The sequence below is a fragment of the Hyperoodon ampullatus genome (genome assembly GCF_949752795.1).
Source record: "Hyperoodon ampullatus genome assembly, chromosome: 1".
Classification (NCBI taxonomy): domain Eukaryota; kingdom Metazoa; phylum Chordata; class Mammalia; order Artiodactyla; family Ziphiidae; genus Hyperoodon; species Hyperoodon ampullatus.
In genome coordinates, this window is record NC_136914.1 from 84490753 (window position 1) to 84516815 (window position 26063).

The following is a 26063-nucleotide window of genomic DNA, read 5'->3' on the forward strand; positions in this document are numbered from 1 at the left end:
ATACTCCAATATAAAAGAAAAAAGAAAAAAACAGGGTATCTGCTTCTGGCATTATGGCTGACCTAGTGCTCTAAGGGGCTCTTCCATGGAAGGTCTACTAATACAGTGCATAGGACACACTGTTTGAAATACTGTCTGTCTCACAAGAAGCAAAGGAGTTCTCCAGTGACAACCTCCCTTCCTCCTCCTTGCCCTGAACGATCCCCCAAAAGAAAACAGACTTGAGCTGGGGTCTAAGAAAGCAGTATGGAGTTGGGACTGGAACAGTGGGCAGCCAAGTTAGAAGGAAGAGGATAATAAATGTCGATAGCAACAGGGTTTGCTATACAGATGGCCAAGTACTAGAAGAAATATGTGGAGAAATGAAAAGGTAAATTCCTTAGAGTAGTGAATTTATGTATGGGTTGAGTTTTTTTTTTTAATTGCTTCATGTTCTTAGGCCACTGAAGCTAAATGTCCAGGTAAGACCAAGACACTAGACATCTATAAATTGATCTATTTACTCAAAGGATTCTGAAAAAACGCTTGGTTAGGTCTTAGAACTCAGCAGTGTTCTCGAGAAGACATTTCCTGGTATATTTATAGACTTAAATTTTTTCTGCTTATCATATTCCTCATATACTAATCTCCTGGTAAAAGGATATATGTAACAAACAGCTCAGAAACACACTTCAGAAACCAATTTTAACTGATAAATCTTGTTTATTATATCCTAGTCACATCAAACAGGGCTAATGGCTAAAATTAAGGAATTAGAGATGAAAGTAGACTTACCCAAATTTTTATATGATTTGGTGTATATATCTTTTATTTTCTGCTGCTCAAGGTCCTTGGGATGCTAGAATTGGGAGAAATTGTAGTGTTCCTGTAACACTCATTTTACTGTTGAGGAAACTGGGATGTAAAGAAGTTAATTAAACTGCCTGTGTTCACATTTTGGATGGCTGATCTGGGTCCACCAAAGCCCTCTGATTTCCAATTTCACAGCTCCACAAGAAATAGTAACTGAGGGACAGTAGGGCAGGATCTCTATTTCACCTGTCCTGAGAACACCTCTCATTATCTGCTACCAGTTGCCAGCTGTGTCATATTTCTCCTATGTCCTCAAGCCCTTTCTCTATACCTTAGAAACATAAGGCATTTCTTTTTCACTGTGGACAGTGCATGCTGCTAGCTGTCCTGAACACAAGTTGATTGTGAAGAGCTTGATAAAAAACAGAACCAGTGTTTCCTTGTGTCTAAGATGCACCTGTTTTTCACGTTTAAACATTTTTGAAAAGAGAGATGCCTTACAACTGATAAATACATTTGATGCTCAGGATCTGCCCCTTCCCCCTACAAAAGAAGCTCTTAAATTGATCATTTATCTTAAAATTGACGACATTTAAAAGCCCAGAAAACATGGTCTATGCCTTATAGCTGTCATCTGCTAACCTCACCCCCAACCCAGGTAAGCATAGTATAGTGTCTAACACATAGTAGGTGCTCAAAAATATGTGTTGAATAAATACATGACTATATGAAGTAAGGTATAATTCAATGAGGACATGCACTCTCCTCTCTCACATTTCTCTTTCTTCCTTCCGACATATTTGTGGATACCCAGTTAATGAACCGCTTTTAGGAAACAGGATGAAAATTGACTTTACCATGGGAACTAAGTGCGGTAATTTCTCGGCATTATATGCAATTTTTTATTGTGTTATTTTTAACTTTAAAATATCTGGATGTCAGAACCTTGCTTCTGGGGAAACATTATTGACAGAGGAATTGCCAAGTAATTTTTCTAAATGTTGAGGAAGTACTTTGTCTGTCAATAATTTATGTGCTAATTATAAATTCAAACTAGACTCTCAGAACTCAAAGTGAGCCACGCTTATCAGAGTTGGGTGACTTGCTCTGGCACTGGACACTGGGGAAGTCATTTTAAGTGCCTTTTTCTCAGCGGTTGATCTTCATCTTATTATGACTTACTATGACTAAGGCTGTAAGGCTGGCCCTTAGATGGAAGTAGGCAGGACAGTTGAACATGCACAAGTTTTTGAATCAAATAAACTTGGGTTGAAACCTAGACTCAGATACTTAGTAGCTGTGTGACATTAGCAATTTAAACAGTCTCTCTGAGGCCTCAGTTTACTGAGTTTACTTACCCGCAAAATCAAGGTAGAAGTATGAATATCAGAGGATTGGTCTGAGGATTCAATGGGGATGACAAATACAATGTCCTTTGTATAACAAAAAAGGCTAGTGCTCTTTCCTTCCTCATCTCCCTCCTTGGGTAACTTCTGATTTCAGGCAGAAATACCCACTTCTCAAAATATTTGGGGAGCACTGCTTCAGTGCTTGCGTTGCCTGTCTTCACAAAGACACTGTATACTCTCCCCCTTCAACTAGTAACAGTCTTTTGTCATTAGAGTTTTCCTATCTTTGAGATTTATGAATGACTCCTTTTTTTTTTGCAGTATCCTTATAGACCAATAATACTATTTGCTTAGTATATGTTAGATTTGCCCAAAGATTTAACAGCTGTGAAATCACAAACTTGTTCTAATTATACACACGTACAAGAACACACAGCTTTTATGATGTGCATTAAAACAAATAACTATTACATGTTTGTGATTCACCTGAAATCATCTCATGTACTTCTATTGGTATGCCTGCAGTATAGCAATGCAGGAGTCCAAAACTACTTTAGGCATTTTAAGTAGAATGGAATTTAATACAGGGAATTAGGTGCTTACAAAACCACTGGGAGTGCTGGAGAACAAACTTTGTGGGCTGAGCCTTCAGGATTGACTCCCATATACTGTAGGACTGTTCTACCAAGGATGTTTGAATATATCTGTCTTATTAATTATCGGAATCAAAAAAAAGTTGGTTTCTAAAGGGTCAATCCCAAATCTTATTGCTAAAAAACAAAACAAAACAAAAAAGCCACTTATGATAAAAATCCTATTACTGGTGAATCAGAAATGGCAACTTTATTTATGAAGGACAACTTATCCACTCACTGATTTTGTTTTTCCACCTCTAACAGGTCTACTCCATATTTACCCTGCGTATTTGATTTTTTAAAAAAATGGTTTTCCTTCTGATCTTTGTGTATTCATTTTTAATGTTTATAAACAAAATGTTGTGGACTTGTTTTTCACTTGATATTTTCCACATTATTACATACGTTTACAACCACAGAATCAAGAAAAAAGTGACTATAAAGACCAACTGTACTATGATAATTGATGTGCAGAGCTTCATACATATCCCTACAGAATTTTTAACACCTTTGCTAAGATAACATTCACCCATTTAAAGTTTTTTGGTATATTCATAGGGGTGTACAACTATCACCAAAATCTCTATTAAATATCATCATTTTATTTTTAACTCATTTTTCTGAATCTCATGACTCTGCCATTTAGTTTGCTTATTCTCGCTTGCATGTGCTCTCTCCCTCTCTCTCTCTGCTCCAATAAAACTGCACAGGACAGGATTAGAACCATTGTCGGGTGGCTACAGGTTGAGATTACTTCATTCAGCAGCACTTCTTTTTCAAAGGTAGAGTAACTTAAATAAGCTATAAAACCACCTCAATTTTAATATCAGTTGATGTCAACCCAGGCAGCATGAAGAAAGAATACAATGAGAAGTGTTCTCCCAGTCCATCTAGCTAGTAAGCCCCAAAGCATTCTATTTTTTCAAAGAATTCACTACTTATGAGTCCTAGAATTTGGCTAATGATTGATATCAAATCTCCTGGTCTACAGTTTCAGTGATACATTCTCCCCTGGCTCTCCCCTCTTTTTTTAAAAAAAAGATCAGGATACAGTTTGTTCATGTCTAGTCTCTGGCATCTTCTTGTAAGCAGGGAGCTGTTTTATTCATTGCTCTGATGCTTCCTGGCACATAGTAGGCCCTCATTATATATATATTAGTTGAGTGAATGAGTGACTACCTTTAACGAAGATTTCAGAAAGTGTTATCATTACTTCTTTTTTAATTAATTAATTAATTAATTAATCAATCTTTGGCCACGTTGGGTCTTTGTGGCTGCGCACGGGCTTTCTCTAGTCGTGGCGAGCGGGGGCTACTCTTCGTTGCGGTGCGCAGGCTTCTCATTGTGGTGGCTTCTCTTGTTGCGGAGCATGGGCTCTAGGCATGCGGGCTTCAGTAGTTGTGGCATGTGGGCTCAGTAGTTGTGTCTCACGGGCTCTAGAGTACAGGCGCAGTAGTTGTGGCGCACGGGCTTAGTTGCTCCGCGGCATGTGGGATCTTCCCAGACCAGGGCTGGAACCTGTGTCCCCTACATTGGCAGGTGGATTCCTAACCACTGTGCCACCAGGGAAGTCCCTCATTACTTCTTTTTTAAAAATTTTATTGAAGTATAGTTGATTTACAATATTATCATTATTTCTTTTACTATTTATTTTGGCAATAACTGTAAACTGCTAACTTCTACAGGTCCATCAGGCCTTATATTAAATGTCACTTCCTTTGGGAAGCCCTCCCGATTCCCTACGCTAAGCATTCCTGAACTCTACTCCCTCTCACACCACTCTTATTACTGATAAGAGCTCGATGACAGAAGTTACTTTGTTCACCTTTGTATCCCCATTACACAGTAGGTGCTTAATTGGTACTTGTTGAAAAAATGAAGTAAATTAGGATGTAATTTGTCTCAGTCTTAAAGGCAAGAACTCATTCAACATAGCCAGGTATTCTTGTACTACTATTCACTTGTCAAGACTTTCAAGTCTTCTATTATTATTTTTTTTTTTCAGAGAGCAATGCTTTGGATTTTTTTTAAAATTAATTAATTAATGTTTTGGCTGTGTTGGGTCTTCGTTTCTGTGCGAGGGCTTTCTGTAGTTGCGGCAAGCCGGGGCCACTCTTCATCGCGGTGCGCAGGCCTCACTATCGCGGCCTCTCTTGTTGCGGAGCACAGGCTCCAGACGCGCAGGCTCAGTACTTGTGGCTCACGGGCCTAGTTGCTCCGCGGCATGTGGGACCTTCCCAGACCAGGGCTCGAACCCGTGTCCCCTGCATTGGCAGGCATATTCTCAACCACTGTGCCGCCAGGGAAGCCCAAGTCTTCTATTTTTAAAGAAACAACTTTAGTGAGGCATAATTTACATACCACAAAATTCATCCATTAAGTTCTTCTTACTAATGTCTTTTCCTCTCTCATGTTCTGTGTGAAGGTCATTTTTCTGATAGTAAAAATGGGAAGAAAATAGAAGTGGAATGTAGTGGAATTTTGGATAGAGAATGGGCTCCTTGAGCCCAATTTACGAGGGTTTGCTTCTCAGTTTTACTTTTCAGTTGTGATCTTAAAGCAAATTAACCTCTCCAAGCCATGGATTCTGAGCTGTAAAACTGCACTACGAAGAGTTTCTTCATTGGCTTCTCTAAGGGTTGTGAGATGACATGCAAAAAATCTGATCCACAGTAGAGGTAATAACTCAAAAACAGCAGATCCCTTCCCTTCTCTCTGTCATCTTTTAACCTTGGATCCCCTAAACAGTAGGTCTATTTTTTCACCATCATCATTATCTTGTTCTGAGCATAAGTGAAAAAATACCCAACCTTCTTCTTTTCTTAGGATTCAGCAAGCCCCACTTCATTCTGAGGTTTTGTTTTCCTGCACTATTCTTACAGAGTTTGTTCCACTTTTTATTTTTATTCATTCTTAGGCATATGCTATTTGTTTCCATCTTTTGAATACGCTGGTAGAAAAAAAACCCAAACCCCACCTGAGATCATTAGAGAACAGTGGTTTTTAAAGTTGCCATTACCTTTCTTCTTCACTGGGAGTATTCTATTGTGAACTTAACGTTTTATTTTTCAAAGCCTCCCATTCCTTGAAAAAAATGCGTTTCCTTTTACAGCCTCTCATCCTGAAATTATACCTGTCTTTTTCCCTGGATATGTTTCCTAAAGTCTCCGACAGCCTGCCTTCTCTGTGTGTCGTATTACAGCCACATCCCCCAGGTCTCTACCGCTTCCCCAAGACCAACCAATTCTTCCCTGGGAGTCACATTACATCAGCATCACTAATGCAATATGTGCTATATTACAGACTATGTTTTATTCTAGGCGGTCAATTAAAAACGAACCTCGGTGCTGGTTTGCTTTAACATGGAGGATGAATTATCTAAGGTCAAATGCAAACTGCTCCTAGATTTATATTCATGTTAAATATATACCTGTTGAATTTGGGCTTTTTCTCAGTGCTTCAGAGACTCTAAGCTTTCAGGTAACTGGGATGGTCGAAAGTGTGGGTTTCCAGAGACTTAGCAAAAAATCAGACTCCATCAGAAAAGACTGCTCCACACGGTCAAGGAACACCCACCAACAAAACCCATCTCCACAACCACCAGATTATCTCACCAGCAAGTGAGACTGCAAGGTTTGGGGGTTTGGCCGTACCACTCCGCGCTGCGCAAGGGGGGGGGTTCGTGCACATTTGGCTGCGACTGACCGTTTCTCCTCGCTTGGTTTTGCCTCTGCTCCCCCTGCACAGGCACCCACAGTGCGTCAGGCCGGTGCTTTATAGCTGCAGCCTGGGCGGCTCCGCTCTCTGTTTTTCCTCTTCTCTGGGCCGTGCATCCTGCTGTAGTTCGCGAAGATGCAGCTGAAGCCGATGGAGATTAACCCGGAGGTGAGCATCAGGTGCACTGTTACTCGGGGAGCGCAGGGCCGAGGGTCAGCCCTCACCAGGTAGCGGTATCAATGACTGCTTTTATCTTTGCATTTTTTTTTCTTTGCATTTGCCTTTCAGATGCTGAACAAAGTGAGTGACGTCTCGGGCTGCCTCTGTCTCCCTCCCCCGGGAGCACCGAGGCGGAGGCGCCCACCGGCTCCGGCTGTTTCTCGGGGACCGAGCGGCGCCCTGCGCGCTCCGGAGGCGGCGGGGCTGGGGCGCGGCCGGGGTGCCGTCCCTCTGCCCCTGCCTCGGGGGCTGCGGTGACTGCGAAACCGGTCAGAGGTGGGATGGAGGAGGCTGCTAGCCCCGGGCGTCGCGGGAGCCACGTGTGGGCCGCGCTTTGTGCTGTGTCATTGCGCTCGGCTCGGGTGGGGGGCGGGGCCGGGCTCCTCCCAGGCCCGGGGAGAGGTGCGAGGATGCAGAGCCCGCCCCGCCTCCCCCGCCTCCCGGTAGGTGCCCGCCACTTGCCTGTCTCCGCGCCTGGCCGCCATGTTTTTTCCCCGCAGGTGCTGGCCCGGCTGGGGGTCGCCGGCCAGTGGCGCTTCGAGGACGTGCTGGGACTGGAAGAGGAGTCTCTGGGCTCGGTGCCGGCGCCTGCCTGCGCGCTGCTGCTGCTCTTTCCTCTCACGGCCCAGGTAGGGCGTGGGGCCCGGGGTGCGCAGGCGCTGCGCGCGCTGCCCCTAGACCAGAGTGAGGCATTGAGGACGGTGCAGGCTCTCCTCCCGTCCTGGCCTGGGCGCCCAGAGCTGGCACACTGCCCCTTCCTTGCGGCGGGTGGAGGGAGGAACTCGCACTTTCATGGTACCTACTCACTGGGCTGCTGTTGTAACAGAGTTTATTGCCTGGTCGTTCATCCATCCAGTATTGCCTTGAATTTGGAGGAGAAGCAGTATCTCAGTTCCATCATCCCAATTATCCAGGAAGACAGTTCACCCTGCTCATGAGTGCAGTTTGAGCCTAGGCTTTTTGGCAGTTTGAGCCAAGGAATGGCTGGCCGGTTGTTTCCCTTTAACGGCTGTGACGTGTCGTTTTATTGTTTGGTTCTCAGACTCCCACCTTGCTGTAAAATGGAGGGGGATGGGCTTGCCTAAACCACAAGAAAACAATAGGTTCTTTAATTTTCCACCTCTGCTGCCTGGGTCTTCAGTGGGTTCAGGGGTTTCTTCCCAACCCTTCACTCCCTACAACGTACACACTTGGATTTTAGTTTCTCCAATGTGTTTTTCTAAAGCTTAATCATTTGTGTGTGGTTCCTGTGTGAGAACCTCCCTTCTACCTCTCAGCCTCTTTCCTCTCTGGCCTTGTAGTTAAGTGAATAGGTGGGCATTAGACCAGTCTTGGAAATGCTTTTTCATTTCCCTTTAGATGGTCTTCCACCTGCAAGTGTGCAAGTATGTATGTACCTCAAAGACTGAGCATCAGATATAAAAAGGTAGCTGGGGTAATTGTTGTCTTGGATGTGTGGAATCCCACTAATTAGCATGGTTTTGTCTATCGATTGCTGCCACTCGACCCCTGATTGAGGAGTGGTTGAATTTTGCTTTAGTGAAACTTGGGGGCATTAGCGTATACGGCATTGGTCCAAACAGAGTGAGCTAAACTGAAGCACCATCCTAATGCCGGGTGTTCTAGAAGCATCCTCAGCATAAACTAAGCCCTATGGGAAGTTCCAGGTGTTCCGCCTAGTAAATGGGCTAAGTATTGTGGGTTAAAAACACTTATTAAAGCTGTTAGGATAGTCCCACTGACACGTTTGTTATTGCCAAAACCTTTACTAAGGTGAAAATGGAGTTCGCAAATAATTGCAAGTCAAATTAGCTTCCCCATTGATCAAATCAAATGCAATCTCTCTCTCATTTGAGCCTCTCCCAGAGGTTTCTTATTAGAGGAACCATGATGACTCGGAGGTTTTAGAGCAGCAGCACTCAAAGGCAAGGCCTTTGGGAGGCAGTGGTGCAGCGTGTTTGTCTTGCAAAAGCCCACTGCTCTCATTTTGCTGGATCAAGCAGATCTTGGTTAGTAGAACATTCTGGGTAGAATGTTTTATGTTTGAAAGAGCTCGATACTTTGTCTTTTCGCTCCAGTTCTGTCTATCAGATTTTACTGAATGCCTGTTATGTGGCACAAAACACCTATTGGGCTAAATACTGAAGCAAATTACAAGAAAAGTCGAGGTTTATAGGTTGACTTCCAAACAAGCTAATGTTAATTTAGAAAGCATCTAATTTTATCTAAGAATATTATGAAATCCTAAATGGACTACTTTTAACACATTTTAAGGGATATTTACAGAAATGTCTGCATGCAAGAGCTCAAAAAACCCTAAAGGATGATGCTATCCGATTACAAAAAAATTAAACCTTTTTAGAAAAGTGAAAATCCTTAACAGTCAATGAGTAGCTCAATTCAAGGATCCAGTAGGTAGATACATGATGCTAGAACTTCTACTAGTTGGAGTTTAAGTTGATCTTGTGGGACAAGAGAGCTTATTCCTCTGATGGTACCACACACAAGGCTTACTTCAGTTCTGTGTACAGTAATGCAAGGCTGCTAGAATTAGAAATATATCTACTTCTCGGGTTCCATACGGTTTATACCAGTAGTAAGACATTAGTGTTTCTATAGCATCAGCACTCTGCTTTTAACTGAGCAGTCATACCTTTAAGGTCTTTAGAACTTGTTAGTGAAAGGGCCAGGCAAGCCCTCTATATTACTGTACAAAGAGATAATGCTTTGAGGACACTAGTCTCCTCAAATTGTATAGTTGTCAAGGAAAACAAGAGTTACATCTTCCTCTTGTAGGATGAAAAAGTTTTGTGAAATCACAGTCCAGCACCCCAGACCAGTTGTCTTTCCTTCCTAAAAAAGGATGAGGGAATAGTTAATTTCTTTAAATTGCTCCTTTCTTTAGTTAAGTTTTGTATTGTTTTGTTTTTGAAGAGACATGTATTTGGGCAGAATAGAAGTAGAACTTCAAAGAATAGTGAGGTATAAACTAGCTGGTGTTCTTGGGCATTCAACTGACCAGCGCTTGATTGGAATGCCTGTGTGAAAGTCGTTAGTGTTAAAGGAAGAAAATAACGAACTTGTCTGTTTTTCTGACTTCAGCATGCCATCCATTTCAAGCTAAAAGGTTGCAGTGGTGTCTAGACAAAGGCTTGGGCAATATCCAAGGCCGCTACTGCACTGCAGCATCAGGGTGGAGTGTCAGAACCTCTCAGAACCCCACGGGCTGACGTGGGCGTGGGTGGCAGACGGGCCATTCTCTGGGCGCCAGCCAGCACCTAGAACCAAGGCTCCTGTCACATATCCCACTTCTGTTTCCATTTAGGTGCTAGAACTTACTGTGCTGCTGTCTGTTCTTTGCATTTTCATTTTGAGATGTAAAAATGTTTTTTTGCACTCAAAGCATGAGAACTTCAGGAAAAAACAGATTGAAGAGCTGAAGGGACAAGAAGTAAGTCCTAAGGTGTACTTCATGAAGCAGACCATTGGCAACTCCTGTGGAACCATCGGACTCATTCATGCAGTGGCCAATAATCAGGACAAACTGGAGTTCGGTGAGTGGGTTTTGAGGCCAGTCATCCTCTGGTTGACCTTTAATTAACTGTAATGCTTCCTTCCAACACCCCCAAGCCTCTGTTTGGCAAAGCCATTGCCTTAAATTTTTTTGAAAATCTGCTTATGCAGTTAGAATCAGTGGGTGAATTCTCATTGTTCCTCCCTTTTGAGGAAGGGAAGCGCATCCAAGAAACATAGTGTGGTTTCCTCCGCCTGGAGAGGCAGGGCGGGTGACAGTGCCGTTTTGTACTTGCCTCTCCACCTGGGTTCTTCATGTGCAGATCTTCCTGCTAGTCTTGACAATTCTAAAGAATTAGAGATGCTGTTAAGGCATAAAACGCCAACCTTCAGGACCTTTCTTTAATGGTGCTGTGTCTCATAAGCAACAGGAGAACCAAAACAGCCTAAAGCAGCAGGACACAGCACGAGGTCCTGCAGGGAGGCATAGCCGCAGGCTGGCACCTTGAGAGATCCATCTGTGAACAAAGCTTGGTCAGGAATTTTAGCTCGTCTCCAGTGGATGCCATGGAGGATAGAGAAGAGATGAGTCTCAGCCCTTAAGTTGTCAGAAGCGCAAGTAACAGCATTGAAATATGTTAAAATACACGGCATTGTGTATGATTTTGGCCAGGGGTCAGCAAACTTTCTTAAAAGGCCAGAGAGTAAATCTTTTAGGCCTTGAGGGCCATATAATCTCTGCTCTTGTAGTGCAAGAGCAGCCATAGACAAGATGTAGAGCAGTGGATGTGGCTGTGTTCCAATAAAACTTTATTAGGTGGCAGTAGTCTGCCAACTCCTGATTTAGACAATGGATGGGGGTGGCTGAGAATTGAATAAGTTCAACTAACAGTCCATGCTGTTGCCTGTAGCAGGTCAAATACTTTTTTTTTTTTTTTTTAATTTAAACAAGGGAATTGTGGCCAAGATTCTACTCCTGGTATACTTCTGAAATCAAAAAAAAAAAGGCTTGTCTGGCAACAAAGGTCCAGATATTCTAGAAGTTGCTTTTTCAAATATTGACTTGAGTGAGTCATTAAGAAGTCATAGTTTGTACCAAACGTAAGGTAGATAGCTAGTGGGAAGCAGCCGCATAGCACAGGGAGATCAGCTCGGTGCTTTGTGACTGCCTGGAGGGGTGGGATAGGGAGGGTGGGAGGGAGACGCAAAAAGGAGGGGATATGGGAACATATGTATATGTATAACTGATTAAATTTGTTATAAAGCAAAAAAAAAAAAAAGTCATAGTTTGATCCTTTTTTTTTTTTCTGTAGTTAGTATAATTTCTTTTAGAATACTGTGTTCCTGAGGTCACAGATACTGTAACTCTTCCATAAACATGGTCATGACGGTACCATCGGCTTAATCTGAGTCACAGCCCTCATAAAGTTGAGAGGATTCCTATAATTTCAAAATTTTAAATGGTCCCCATTTAACAAATTTGTTTAAGTTTAGAGCTGAAAGTTCAAATTGAGGTCTTTTGAAATACAAGTTGCTCTTGCATCCTAGACTCATCCACACTGAGCAATGGCAAAATGCTTATGCCAACCATCAGCTAGTTAGCTGTCTCTAGACCAGACTGTTAGGGTCTTTGTATTTCTATTTAAGATCTGTAGGTTGATGTCTCTCTGGATAACCATATTACTAAGATTGCATTTTCTACCCTGAAATAAAAGTCTTGGTTTGAGAACTGTTGATATTGATAGATTAGAATGTTATTGTTACATCATGTATGCAATAAACATTAATTGTGCATTGCTAAGTGCTGTAGATAAGAGCAATAGACAAGACAGTTCCTGCCTTTATGGCATTGAAAGTCTCACAAATACATGTTACCACTGGATCAGTGCTGTAACAGAGGTGGTAGGAGATCTGAGAGGTGAGGGTGAGGTGGAAGGTGGGGAGGGGTCGGGGGACAGGGAGGATGTGAGGAAGAGCTTGGCATGCTGGAGGAACTGAGAGTTCTCTGGCTTGAATGCAGTGAGAGGGGAATGGTTGGAAAAAGGCTGGGGAAGAGGCACTGCTCATCCACATCCTCAGAGGCCATGGTAAAAAGTCAGGTTGCCACACGTGACAGACTATGCAGTGGCTTAAGTCAGCAATAAATGTGCAACCATTTGCATTATATCGGTACTAACATATGCTTTTTTTTTTTTAAAGAGGATGGGTCAGTTCTGAAACAGTTTCTTTCTGAAACAGAGAAGTTGTCCCCTGAAGACAGAGCAAAATGCTTTGAAAAGAATGAGGTAGGAAGAGAACTTCTAGAGCATCGATTTTCAGTAACTCTGGAGGTTTTCATGCTAACTATTCTGTTTTCTGCAGGCCATCCAGGCAGCCCATGATGCTGTGGCACAGGAAGGCCAATGTCGGGTAAATACAAGTTAGAGCCAAGCTGTCCAGGTGTCACCCATGTTTCCCCAGAAATATGTGCAAGAACCTCTTACTGGAACACAGCACATGTTTCCACCCAAGGCTGATGAATGCCAGAAAATTCTACTAGAATAATGCCTTGACCAGACCTGTTCATAGAAATGGCTCTTCAAAATATCTAATTGGCAGTTGACACAGTCTTGAGTAAATTCAGGCTGGTAGTGTTTTATATAGATCCAAATGGGTCTAATAGAGTGAGTAGCACCCCTCTTAATAACTGAACATTTCACATACTCTTCTCACAGTCTGTTGGCGAGCAAGCTGGACCAACGAGGACTAAAAGTTTCTAGATGACTTAAATGTACCATTAATCTGAACACAGCCTTCAAGTCAACTGTTGATGAGATTTAAGTCAGTGATAGTGCCTGTATAACTGCAGTTGACTCTCACATTCTAGTCGTGACCTTGGGTGAAGTACTTATCCTCCCTAAGCCTTAATTTCCTCCTCAGTAAAAAGCAAGTCTTAGAGTTCTGAGAGTTACAGTATATCTACTTTAATGGTCTTAGAATAGTACCTAGTATATAAGAAATAAATATTAGCTATAATCATTTAAAATAATATGTAGGCAGGTTGGTTCAAGCATATTCTACTTAGAGAATTTATTTTTAACAAATTAACTTCTGCTTATAAAATAATCACATTGCAAAATATGTGTATCAAATCAACAGGTTGTAGACCTTAAACTTACGTGATGTTACGTCATTTGTATCTTAATTTTTAAATGCAGTTTATAATACAATAAAAAGTACTCATTTTTGAAAAAATATATTGACTTTCTGCAGGTAGATGACAAAGTGAACTTTCATTTTATTCTGTTTAACAACGTGGATGGCCACCTCTATGAACTTGGTACGTTTCACTCCAGTTTTGGAATCTAATATAGATGCGTGCATTCTCTCAGACATAATTCCTCTTACAGTACTGGTGTGTGACTTTATGGCAGCACTTAGTATATCCATTTATGAAGCCAGAACACTGAGGTATTCTCAAGGGGGCACTTAACCCTTTATCATGCCCAGAGCCCTCAGGAACCTGGCCTGTGGGATGAATGGCTTTAGTCACAAACCAGTAAAGAGAACTGATCAGCCAGTTCAAAGTATACACGTTCAGATTTTCTCTTTCCACCTTCCACTATTAGCATCACCAGTATAAGGTCTCCACCGCCATCCTTTCCAGGCAAGGAATACTTTCGGAAGGAGGTAAATGCCTAAACACAACCTGGTTTGTGTAAAAATTCAGACATGTCCATCTCTGTATTAAGAAGAGTCATCTCCTTTGTATTAATGGAGAAAGACTTGCAGCTGTGTCATCTCAAGCCAAGATACTACCTATGGCAAGCAAGGGCAAAGAAAACTTGGGGCCGTTCAGCAGTCATTGAGGGGCAAATGAAATCTCAAGGATCCTTTTTCTTCCCTCCACCTTCCCTGTACCTCATAGACTGCTTCTGACTTTTGCTTTGTGGTCCTTCCCAAGAGATGGGCACAAGCCCTCCTAGTAGGGTAGCTAGTTTGGCCTTGTGTGGTCTTGTGGTCTTGGTGCTTAGATGAGAATTGCCTGGGGTGGATATCTAGGAACACTTGAACCTCATTTCCAGCCTATTGCTTCATAACCAGCCTAACCTTTGTGGGAGTGGCAGTGGTATTTGGAAGAATCTAAAACCTGCCTTTAAGCTGGACAAGCACAGTAGACAGAAAACGTGCAGAGAAAATTGACATGCCTGGCTTTTTCGTTACAGATGGACGGATGCCTTTTCCGGTGAACCATGGCACCAGTTCAGAGGGCTCACTGCTGCAGGTAGTCTTTGGAATCCATTTCCACTAGGGCCCATATTTCTTTAGCCAGTTTGTCTACTCTAAAGTGCAAACCTTTTTTTTCGGCCTCTCACTACTGTGGCCTCTCCCGTTGCGGAGCACAGGCTCCAGACACACAGGCTCAGCGGCCATGGCTCACGGGCCCAGCCGCTCCGCGGCATGTGGGATCTTCCCGGACCGGGACACGAACCCGCGTCCCTTGCATCAGCAGGTGGACTCTCAACCACTGCGCCACCAGGGATGCCCTAAAGTGCAAACCTTTTTCAGTACAGGCAGCATCAATCATCTGGGATAAGAGCAGTCTTTAGGGCTTAAAGATCATCTCAGTAATTCTGTCTGCTTTATTTTATAGCTAATAGTTTTAAACAGCATCCTTTAGAGCAGCCCTGCCTAATCTGTATCACGTGCTTTCTTTAGCCCACAGTTTGATTTAGCCTGAAAGCCATTGTTTATTTCCTTGTGGGATTAAGGTGACTCTTGTCCTCTTGTCAGATTACATCATAGCCAGTGACTCAGACTCATGGAACAGCAACCCAAGCCTTTCCTAGTCCCTCTCTGACTGCTGGATTTGGGTCAGTCTTGTAGTCCCTCTCTGACTGTGGATTCTGGTTAGGCAGTTAACTCTGTGATTGTTTTCTTCCCACACGGTCGGTCCACTGTTAACAAGTCAAAGGAAGCAAATTCAAAACATGCCTGACCAGAACTTTACGATCCAGGGTAACCGTCCTGGTAAAAGTGACGGCAGAAATCTCTTAATTCTGAACACGAGTTGGTAGACTAGTTCTCTTCCCTCTAAAAATGAATCTCTAGAGTTTAGTCAGTTTGCTGTTAGAAGGGAAAATGGCTTGTGATAAAATTAAAAATGATGTTAAGGTATAATTACTTCATTTGTCATAACAGCTAAACTTTTTTGCGTGCTTCTTGTGTGTAGACTGGGGGTTGGCAAACTTTTTCTGTGAAGAGCCAGGAAATATTTTAGGTTTTGTGTAGCATATGGGCTCTGTTGCAGGTATTCATTTCTGCTGTGACAGTTCCAAAGCAGCCCCATAGGTAGTGTCTAAATGAATGTGTATGGCTGTGTTCCACTAAAACTTTATTAACAAAAACAGGTAGCAGGTTGGATTTGGCCCACAGACTGCAGTTTGCTGACTCCATGCTAGATGCTGTTCTAAGTTAGTTAACCTCTATAGACTCCTTTTAATGATGCTCTGAGGTAGTTAGTATTACTTACATTTTACAGATGAGGAAGCAGAGGTGCGGAGGTAAGTGATGCCCAAGGTCAATGGCAAACTACAGAATCATGGTTCAAATCTAGACAGTCTGTCTCTAGAGTCTGTGCTCTTAGCCACTGTACAATACTACCTTTATAGTAGACCTGTGTTTGGAACATCACAGACCTGATGACCTCAAGGTACTAGTGGACTAAATTATGCAGTCCTAGGAGGGACAGTCACTTTCTCTAGCCTGCTGTCCTATACACCTGAGATCAGTCAGAGCTAATTCTTGGATATACCAGGGGTAAATGAGAATAGTGATATGGAATGAGAACTAAACCTAGAGAAACAGAATGGGGATTTGCGTGAGAGTCAGGATTCACTTAACGGGAGAGAATAAGAACAGGGGCAGAATTTCTGGTTATGACCTGTCTGGAGGAAAGATTCTGGTCCATCTAATAAAGCTTCCTAGGTACTACCAACTCCTATCAAACACTATCCTAATACAGGCACACCTCACATTGTGGGTTCAGTTCCAGACCACTGCAGTAAAACAAATATCACAATAAAGAGAAGTTTTGAGTTTTTTTGCTTCCTACTGCATATAAAAGTTATGTTTACACTATACTGTAGTCTGTTAAGTGTGCAATAGCATTATGTATAAAAAACCAACGTACATATCTTAATTTAAAATATTGTTAAAACAATGCTAACCATCATCTGAGTGTTCAGTGAGTCAGTCTTTTTGCAGTAGTAGCATCAAAGATCAATGATCACAGATCACCATAACAAATATAAGAATAATGAAAAGTTTGGAACATTATGAGAATTACCAAAATGTGACCCAGAGACATGAAGTGAGCCAGTGCTGCTGGAAAAGTGATGCTGATAGACTTGCTCCATGCAGGATTGCCACAAACCTTCAATTTGCCAAAAAATAAAAATGGAGTATCTGCAAAGCACAATAAAGTGAAGTGCAATAAAATGAGGTATGCCTGTACCATAAAACGTGCTCTGCATAGGATACTTAAAACTGTTACGTGAGTAGAATTTATGAGGTGTGGGGAAGGTAAAACTTTTTTTGTTTAAAAAAACCCCCCCACAGAATCTCATTTTAAATTAATTGACTAGAAAATAGCATCTTAATTAGTGGAAATTCTTATCCTAAGTAAGGCTGGTTCTATATGGTTAGAGATTTTTTTTTTTTTTACAAAAGTTTATTCTTAAATGTACAATAGGTTCCAAGACAACACTTCATTCTAGCTATAGGTGTCAACAGATGTTGTGGCAGGGAATCCAGATGTTTAAACAGGAATGGAACTAAGGATCATCATTGCCTCAGGCACAAGGAACAGCTTACTTTTTGCCAGATTTCTTAATTGCACCTGTGGCCAGGGGGCCTTTCCCTGTGGCCTTCGCTTTTAGCTCCTCAAGTTTCTTTTGCTCCTCCTTCTGCTTCTGCTTAAATGCCTTATCTTCCTCGTCCATCTCTTTGGCTTGCTTCTTGCCACCTTCGCGGCCTGACATGGCGCCTGCCGCCCCTTCCTCAGACCCTGCCACCGGATGCCTAGAGATGTTTTAGGTTGTCTAAACTATACCCGGAATTAACTTGTTAAATTGGTGAGAAAATCCATAAACAACCCAAGTATCCTAAACTTGAGTGAATTAGGTCACTGCTTATCATCTGTATAGGAGATGGCTGTTTTTATAGGCACACCCTTAACATTAATCAACCGCATGGGTCCTAAAGGAAAGTGGCTTTGGGGAAGGCAGGTCTGGGATATCAATATATTAAAAATTCTGATAGAATAAAATGTAGATATTACTCTAGATCCTCTTCAGTTTTTCTAAGTGGTTTCAAAGCAGAAACAAAACCGGGGTGGGGTTGATGCTTTTTTCAGGGCCAGAACTCATTATCAGGTTGGTGATTTTTAGGCCTTGGGAGCTGATGTTCCGTGACTGTTCTCTGTCATAGCATATCCACTGTCCTCTTGAAGGTCTCGTACTTAATGTTGGTGGGGCTTTCTTCCCACTGGATTTTTTACAAATTGAACAGTGATTGATATTCTGGTCCCAAGGCATTTAAACCCCAGAATTTCTCAAGTAACATTGGGGTCAGTTTTCTATTCCTAATCTTTGTCATCTAGTGCTTAGAATTAGTAACATATGTCATTCCCTAAATATGTAGGAGTCCATCACTTATCTGTACTTGGAATACCAGGTATTTAAACTTTAAGCCTGTTTTGTAAAATGTTTACTTGAAATAAGTCTGTCTTTACTCTGGGAATTTCTGAGTTAGAACTTTTTCCTTATGGAAGAGAAATCAATTTTTTATCTTTGGATTTGAGGGAAAGAGCACCAAGAGTATAGTTTTCTTGTCAAAACCAGGCACAAGGTGGCAGAAGCACAGAGCATTTGGTAGAAAGAATAAAGGAATCAAAGCTTCTGAAGCTGGATTTGTGATGTGGGTCCTTCTTTCCCATCACCTGATTTTTTTTCCTCTTAAGCCCTGGTTTTCAAGTTTATTGGGAGGTTTAAAGTGGGTCAGGTAATAGACCTCACTGATACTTTCCCCTTGAAGCTTTCATTTTGAGCTTTTGCTGTTTAGACCTTAATTCGTGACATTCCTCCTTCTCAGGACGCCGCCAAGGTCTGCAGAGAATTCACTGAGCGTGAGCAAGGGGAGGTCCGCTTCTCCGCCGTGGCCCTCTGCAAGGCAGCCTAATGTGCCTAAGTGGTGGGGCACTTCGCTTTCTCCCCCCTTTCCTTCATCGTGAAAGTATATCCCTACCTATGTGGTCTAAATGCTTCAGTACTTGTAGAGCACAGCTGTTCTCCTTCGGTTCCGCAGATACGCACTTACCCGCAACTTCGCCCACGCACTAGCAGAGCTCCATCGAGCAAGTTTGGTGTCACCCTCTGATGGCAAAGCATTCCCCTCACTGTATGTCTTATACCTCAGTATCTAATGCTTTAATGGCTACTTTGGTTTCTGTCTGTAAGCTAAGGCCTTGGATGTGGTTTGTCCTTAAAAGGAATAAAATTTTTCTGCTGATAAGAGATGAGCCTAAACTGGTTTTCATTTTTCCTTCCCCCAGTATATCCCAAATTATAGTAATTACATACATATCTTCCATGTAAGAACTTATACAGTACAGGTAAGAAAATTACCATACAAATATTATCGGTTTAGTGTGTTTCTACACTTTTTTCTATACATTTATGTTACTATGTGTACCTGTAGACTTAAAAAAAAATTAAATACTTTATTTTTTGGAACAATTACTTTTATTGAAATATAGTTGATAATAAATATTATATTAGTTTCAGATGTACAACAGAGTGATTTGACATTTAAGTACATCATGAAATGATCACCACGATAAGGCTAGTAACCATCTGTCCCCTTACAAAGTTATCGCAGTATTAGTGACCATATTCCTTATGCTATAAGAATGATTTTAGATTTACAGAAAAATTGAGAAGATACTAGAGTTCCTATATACCTTTCATTCGTTTCCCCCATTACATCTTACATTAGTATGATACATTTGTAACAATTGATGAACCATTATTGACAATTCTATTGACTAAAGTCCATACCTTATTCAGATTACCTTGGTTATTACCTGATGTCTTTTTTCTTTGGGAGGATCCCATCCAGAATGCTCCTTAGGCTGTTCTTGGCTGTGACAGTTTCTCAGGCTTTGCTTTTGATGATTTTGACAGTTTCAAGGAGTACTGATCAAGTATTTTGTAGGATGCCCCTCTTGGGATTTGCCTAATGTTTTCTCAATTAGACTAGTGTTATGAGTTTTGGGGGAGGAGAACCACAGGTAAAGTGCTGGTCTCATCATGTCATATCAGGGTACATAGCGTCAACATTCCTTATGGTTAATGTTAACCTTGATCACCTGGCTGGTTGGCGTTTGTCAGGTTTCTCCAATTAAAGCTACTTTCCCCACCCTACAGCCCTCTATTATATACTGGAAAGAAGTCTATGCACAGCTGACCCTATAGGAGTAGGGGGTTGAATTAAGCTCTACCTTCTTGAAGGTGGAGTATCTATATAAATTATTTGGAAATCTTTTGCAAGGGAGATTTGTCTCTTATCCCCTATTTATTCATTTATGTCAGTATGAACTCATGGCTATTTTATACTCTGGGTTATAATCCAGTACATTTTGTTCAAATTGTTCTAGCTTTGGCCATTGAGAGCTATTTCATTCGGCTCCTGTGTCCCTTTGACATACCCCAATCAATGTGGGTTTTGCTTTTTTTTTTTAGCGATAGTTTACTTTCCAGAAATTAGTTTTATGTTTTTTTTTTTTTTTTGCGGTATGCGGGCCTCTCACTGCCGTGACCTCTTTCGCCGCGGAGCACAGGCTCTGGACGCGCAGGCTCAGCGGACATGGCTCACGGGCCCAGCCGCTCCGTGGCATGTGGGATCTTCCCGGACCGGGGCACGAACCCGTGTCCCCTGCATCGGCAGGCAGACTCTCAACCACTGCACCACCAGGGAAGCCCCAGAAATTAGTTTTTTAAAAATCAGTGTCATTGGGGGTCCAGATGGTGGCTGGAAACGGGGCTTCCTGGGAGGAGGAGGGCACCGGTGGGGATGCAGCAGCTCTACAGCCCCAATCCCTGACGAGTGCGCCCGGGTCTCGTCTCTCGAGGCTGCCTCTGGTGCGACTGAAGGCCTTGGTGAAGGCGGACCCCGACGTGATGCTCGCGGGACAGGAAGCCAGCTTCATTTTGGCACGAGCCGTGGAACTGTTTGTGGACACCATAGCAAAAGATGCCTACTGTTGAGCTCAACAAGGGAAGAGGAAAACCTTTCAGAGGAGAGATTTGGGTAACGCAATAGAAGCTGTGGATGAATTTGCTTTTCTGGAAGGTACTTTGGATTGATTGCTGAGCTGGGCAGTTTTGTGAGCCTGTACCTGCATCCTTCAGCTAGGCTCTCTGCAGGCCTCAGCTTTGAAGAAGAGTCTTTGGAATACTGAACTTACACACTTTTCCTGTTCTACCTTCACCTAAGCCTGGATAAGCAGAGATCTCACCTGTTAGCTTTTCTTTGTAAGGTCTTGCACTACTTGTGTCTTCCATTTCTGGCCTGGATGCAGCTGCTGCTGCTTGTGGTAGATACATAGAAAATGATTTTGTAGGTTGCTTAATAAATGATAAGGACCAAATGAAAGTTTCTGATCAACCTCAAAAAAAAATCAATGTCTTTGCCATTTGTTAAACCTTAACTATTTTATAGATTATGATACATTAATATGTAACTTATAGGCTTGCATTAAATGTTAAATGACATTTGTTCTCAACAATTGATACTTGAATATAACAGTTACTCTCTAGTTACAGGGATTAAGCACTGTGGGGAAGAAACCCCCAGACCTCCTGCTCTTAGTGTGATCCTCACAGAAGAGCTTTATCCTGTCTGTTGCCAGGAGCCCAGGTAGCTTGGGTTTCAGCTGCCTTAAAGTTTTCAACTCTGACTTTTCTATGGTGATAATACTTCTGATTCCAACTTCTAAGTGAAGGATATTTTGGTTCCTAGGGGGAAAGTGATCACTACTATTCCTTCTAATGTAGAAAACTAAATACATGGTGACTCAGGTGATTCTAATTGCTTGGAGTTGAAGCCAGAGGGATGCACTTTCAGTTCTAATTTGGTGTGTGACTTTCATGCAGTCACCTTGGAGATCGACTTAGGGGAAAAGAAACAGAACAAGCCTCCTTCCTGCTAATAAGAGCTGGTGAAAATACTACTTTTGGTCTCAGGAGTACAATTATACCACTAAGTGTAGCTATAAGACTTTATGCATGAGAAGCATTATTAAAATGCTCACAAACTCCTAACACACCTTAGCATGTCACACCATGGAGGGTCATGTAATGGCTGTTGTATGTGGGAGATTGCAACCCTAGAGGTGCAGAGAAATTGCAGTTTTACTGAGGAAACACAGGTTAGCTTACATGCCCAAATTCTCACTGCTAATTACTAGGGAAATCGGTTTAGACCGTGGACTGACCACCTAGAGGTAGCTGTCCTCGGGAGTCAATATTATAGACTTCAGGGCTTATCAAATGTCTTTGACCTCCACTCTGCCTCTCGGTAACTTTGGGCAAAGAAATTTCCCTCTCCCACGTCTTCATTGTTTCACGTTAAAATGGACAACACACAGTGAAGATGTGTTGGGAAGGGCCTGGCTTCTAGAAGTTTCCCTCTAGTACCAACATCTTCCCTACTGCTCTCCCTGAGACCTCAGCCATGTGTAACCCCATGGGGTAACATCAACTTTGTATTCTATGTGAGGGCAGTACCCCCTGGAGTTGTGCAACTCAAGAGGTTCTTGTTTCTCCAATAAACCCTATTAATTGACATCTTGGATTTATCAAAGATCATGTCCAGTTGGCTTATTCTTTAGAATGTTACTAATCTTTGGCAATGAAAGTAATTTTGGTTTTTTTAATTGAAGTACAGTTTGCTGTACAATATTATGTAAGTACAGGTGTACAATATAGTGATTCATAATTTTTAAAGGTTATATTCCATTTATAGTTATTATACAATATTGCCTACATTCCCCTTGTTGTACAACATATCCTTTTATTTATTTATTTCTGGCTGTGTTGGGTCTTCGTTGCTGTGTGTGGGCTTTCTCTAGTTGTGGCAAGTGGGGGGTACTCTTCATTGCAGTGCGTGGGCTTCTCACTGCAATGGCTTCTCTTGTTGCAGAGCATGGGCTCTAGGTGCGCGGGCTTCAGTAGTTGTGGCACGTGGGCTCAGTAGTTGTGGCTCACAGGCTTTAGAGCACAGGCTCAGTAGTTGTGGCGCATGGGCTTAGTTGCTCCGTAGCATGTGGGATCTTCCCGGACCAGGGCTCGAACCCGTGTCCCCTGCATTGGCAGGTGGATTCTTAACCACTGTGCCACCAGGGAAGTCCCTACAACATAGCCTTGTAGCTTATTTTATACCTAATAGTTTGTACCACTTAAGCCCCTACCCCTATATTGTCCCCCGCTTCCCTCTCCCTAGTGGTAACCACTAGTTTGTTCTCTATACCTGTGAGTCTTCTGCTTTTTTGTTATAGTCACTAGTTTGTGTACTTTTTTAGATTCCGCATATAAGTGATATCATACAGTATTTGTCTTTCTCTGTCTGACTTATTTCACTCAGCATAATACACTCTAGGTTCATCCATGTTGTTGCAGATGGCAGAATTTCATTTTTTTAATGGCTGAGTAATATTCCATTGTATAAATATATATATGTACCACATCTTCTTTACCCATTCATCTGCTGGACACCTAGGTTGCTTCCATACTTAGGCAATTGTAAATAATGCTGCTATGAACATTGGGGTACATATATCTTTTGGAATTAGTGGTTTTTTTTCTTTTCCCCCCCGTATATATACCCAGGAGTGGAATTGTTGGGTCATATGGTAGTTCTAATTTTCGTTTTTTGAGAAACCTCCATATTGTTTTCCATAGTGGCTACACCAATTTACGTTCCCACCAGCGGTGTACGAAGGTTCCCTTTTCTCCACATCCTTGCCAACATTTGTTATTATTTTTTATTTTATTTTATTTTATTTTAATTTTTATTTTTTCTCATTAAACTTTTTTAATGGGTCTCAAATTCTGTGACAGATTTTTGGTCAAGTTGTTTCCATTAAAAAGTACTGATTTTAAAAACTAATAACTTAAAACTGCCACACACAAAACAAATGGTCCACAACACATTCTCCTTTCCTTCTGAAGGTTTTACGATGCATTGTTATCATTAACCAGTCTTTTGCTATTAAACTTAAATAGCCAATTGACACAAACCATTCTGAGACCGTTCTTCCACCACTGATTAAGACTGGGGTGGCAGGTATTGGGGATAATATTCATTTAGCCTTCTGAGCTTTCTGGGCAGACTTGGTGACCTTGCTAGCTCCAGCTGCCTTCTTGTCCACTGCTTTGATGACACCCACAGCAACCGTCTGTCTCATGTCACGAACAGAAAAGCGGCCCAGAGGAGGATAGTCAGAGAAGCTCTCAACACACATGGGTTTGCCAGGAACAATATCAACAATGGCAGCATCACCAGATTTCAAGAATTTGGGGCCATCTTCCAGCTTTTTCCCAGAACGACGATCAATCTTCTCCTTCAGCTCAGCAAACTTGCAGGCAATGTGAGCTGTGTGACAGTCCAGCACAGGTGCACAGCCAGCACTGATTTGGCCTGGATGGTTCAAGATAATCACCTGAGCTGTGAAGCCAGCTGCTTCCATTGGTGGGTCATTTTTGCTGTCACCAGCCACATTGCCACGACGAACATCTTTGACAGACACATTCTTGACATTGAAGCCCACATTGTCCCCAGGAAGGGCTTCACTCAAAGCTTCATGGTGCATTTCAACAGACTTCGCTTCAGTTGTCACATTGACTGGAGCAAAGGCGACCATCATGCCAGGTCTGAGAACACCAGTCTCCCCTCGACCCCCAGGGACAGTGCCAATACCAACAATTTTGTAGACGTCCTGGAGGGGCAAATGCAAGGGCTTGTCAGTTGGGCGAGTTGGTGGCAGGATGCAATCCAGAGTTTCAAGCATTATGGTTCCACTGGCATTACCATCTTTACGGGTGACTTTCCATCCCTTGAACCACGGCATGTTAGCACTTGGCTCCAGCATGTTGTCACCATTCCAGCCAGAAATTGGCACAAATGCTACTGTGTCGGGGTTGTAGCCAATTTTCTTAATGTAGGTGCTGACTTCCTTTACAATTTCCTCGTATCTCTTCTGGCTGTAGGGTGGCTCGGTGGAATCCATTTTATTAACTCCAACAATTAGTTGTTTCACACCCAGAGTGTAGGCCAGAAGGGCATGCTCACGGGTCTACCCATTCTTGGAAATATCTGCTTCAAATTCACCAACACCAGCAGCAACAATCAGGACAGCACAGTCAGCCTGGGATGTGCCTGTAATCATGTTTTTGATGAAGTCTCTGTGTCCTGAGGCATCAATGATGGTCACGTAGTACTTGCTGGTCTCAAATTTCCATACGGATATATCAATGGTGATACCACGCTCGCGTTCAACTTTCAGTTTGTCCAAGACCCAGGCATACTTGAAGGAGCCCTTCCCCATCTCGGCAGCCTCCTTCTTGAACTTTTCAGTGGTTCTCTTGTCAATCACACCACATTTGTAGATCAGATGGCCAGTAGTGGTGGACTTCCCCGAATCTACGTGTCCGATGACAATGATGTTGATGTGCATCTTCTCTTTTCCCATTTTTGCTTAGGTTTAGCGGTGGTTTTCACGACACCTGTATCCTGGCGGCAAACCCGTTGTGAAAAAGCCCAACATTTGTTATTTGTGTTCTTTTTGATGATAGCCGTTTTGACAGGTGTGAGGTGATATCTCATTGTGGTTTTGATTTGCATTTCCCTGATGATTAGCGATGTTGAGCATCATTTCATGTGCCTGTTGGCCATCTGCATTTCCTCTTTGGAAAAATGTCTATTCATTTCTTCTGCCTGCTTCTTAATTGGGTTTTTGTTTTTTGATGTCAAGTTATATGAGCTGTTTATATATGTTAAATATTAATCCCTTATTGGTCATATCGTTTGCAAATATTTTCTCCCATTCAGTAGGTTGTCTTTTGGATGGTTTTCTTTGCTGTGCTAAAGCTTTTAAGTTTAATTAGATTCCATTTGTTTATTTTTGCTTTTATTTCCTTTGCTTTAGGAGACGGGTAAAAAAAAGTGCTGCGATTTATGTCGAAGAGTGTTATGCCTATGTTTTCCTCCAGGAGTTTTATAGTATCCAGTGTTGCACTGAGGTCTTTAATCCATTTTGAGTTTATTTTTGTATATGGTGTTAGAGAATGTAATGAAGGCGACTTGTTGTGCTTTCAATAGATAAAGCCACCTGATGCTAGGTATCCCCCCTTTTTTAACTAATACCCAGAATGTCCAATTGAGGAATATTTAGGTTACACATCTATTCAGTATAATATTGTCTGTCTTAAAGACCCATGATAATAAAAAAAGTTTATGCATGAAACTAGTGAGATAGTTTTGTAAAATGTGTATGCATATGTGTTTAGAAAAGACAGGACCATAATAGCTAGATGTTTACTATATTCTAAGTTAAACTTAGTCACAGCGAAGCTTAAACAACTTGCCCAATCTTACTCAGCTAGTGAGGGATGTTGCTGACATTCAAATCCAAGCAGGCTGGCTCTAGGAGCCCACGATATTAATGATCATTGCTGGGCAGAGGTGAACCTACCTTAAGGTGAATGAAGTTTAAGCTTTAGGGCCTCACAATTTAATG

At 42.1% G+C, this 26063-nt stretch overlaps 3 protein-coding genes across 3 annotated transcripts; 1 reads left to right on the top strand and 2 right to left on the bottom strand.

Annotated features, from left to right (window-relative positions):
- Window positions 1-7122: 7122 nt before the first annotated feature.
- Window positions 7123-18780, top strand: UCHL1 (ubiquitin C-terminal hydrolase L1; the record flags this gene model as incomplete). Its single annotated transcript, XM_079709587.1, has 7 exons — window positions 7123-7341; window positions 10116-10266; window positions 12425-12510; window positions 12587-12634; window positions 13478-13544; window positions 14431-14489; window positions 18359-18780. The coding sequence occupies 7 exons, from the start codon at window positions 7123-7125 to the stop codon at window positions 18443-18445; spliced, it is 717 nt and encodes a 238-aa protein (XP_079565713.1). The 3' UTR covers window positions 18446-18780.
- Window positions 17077-17247, bottom strand: LOC307055123 (translation machinery-associated protein 7-like; the record flags this gene model as incomplete). Its single annotated transcript, XM_079707090.1, has 1 exon — window positions 17077-17247. One exon carries the CDS (start codon window positions 17245-17247, stop codon window positions 17077-17079), a length of 171 nt encoding a protein of 56 aa, XP_079563216.1.
- Window positions 18781-23349: 4569 nt separating the features above from the next.
- Window positions 23350-25016, bottom strand: LOC307055517 (elongation factor 1-alpha 1-like; the record flags this gene model as incomplete). The annotated part of the gene is given in 2 exon segments (XM_079707751.1): window positions 23350-24620; window positions 24624-25016. Coding segments are annotated over 2 exon segments (1386 nt in total). The 3' UTR covers window positions 23350-23627.
- Between the last annotated feature and the right edge of the window lie 1047 nt (window positions 25017-26063).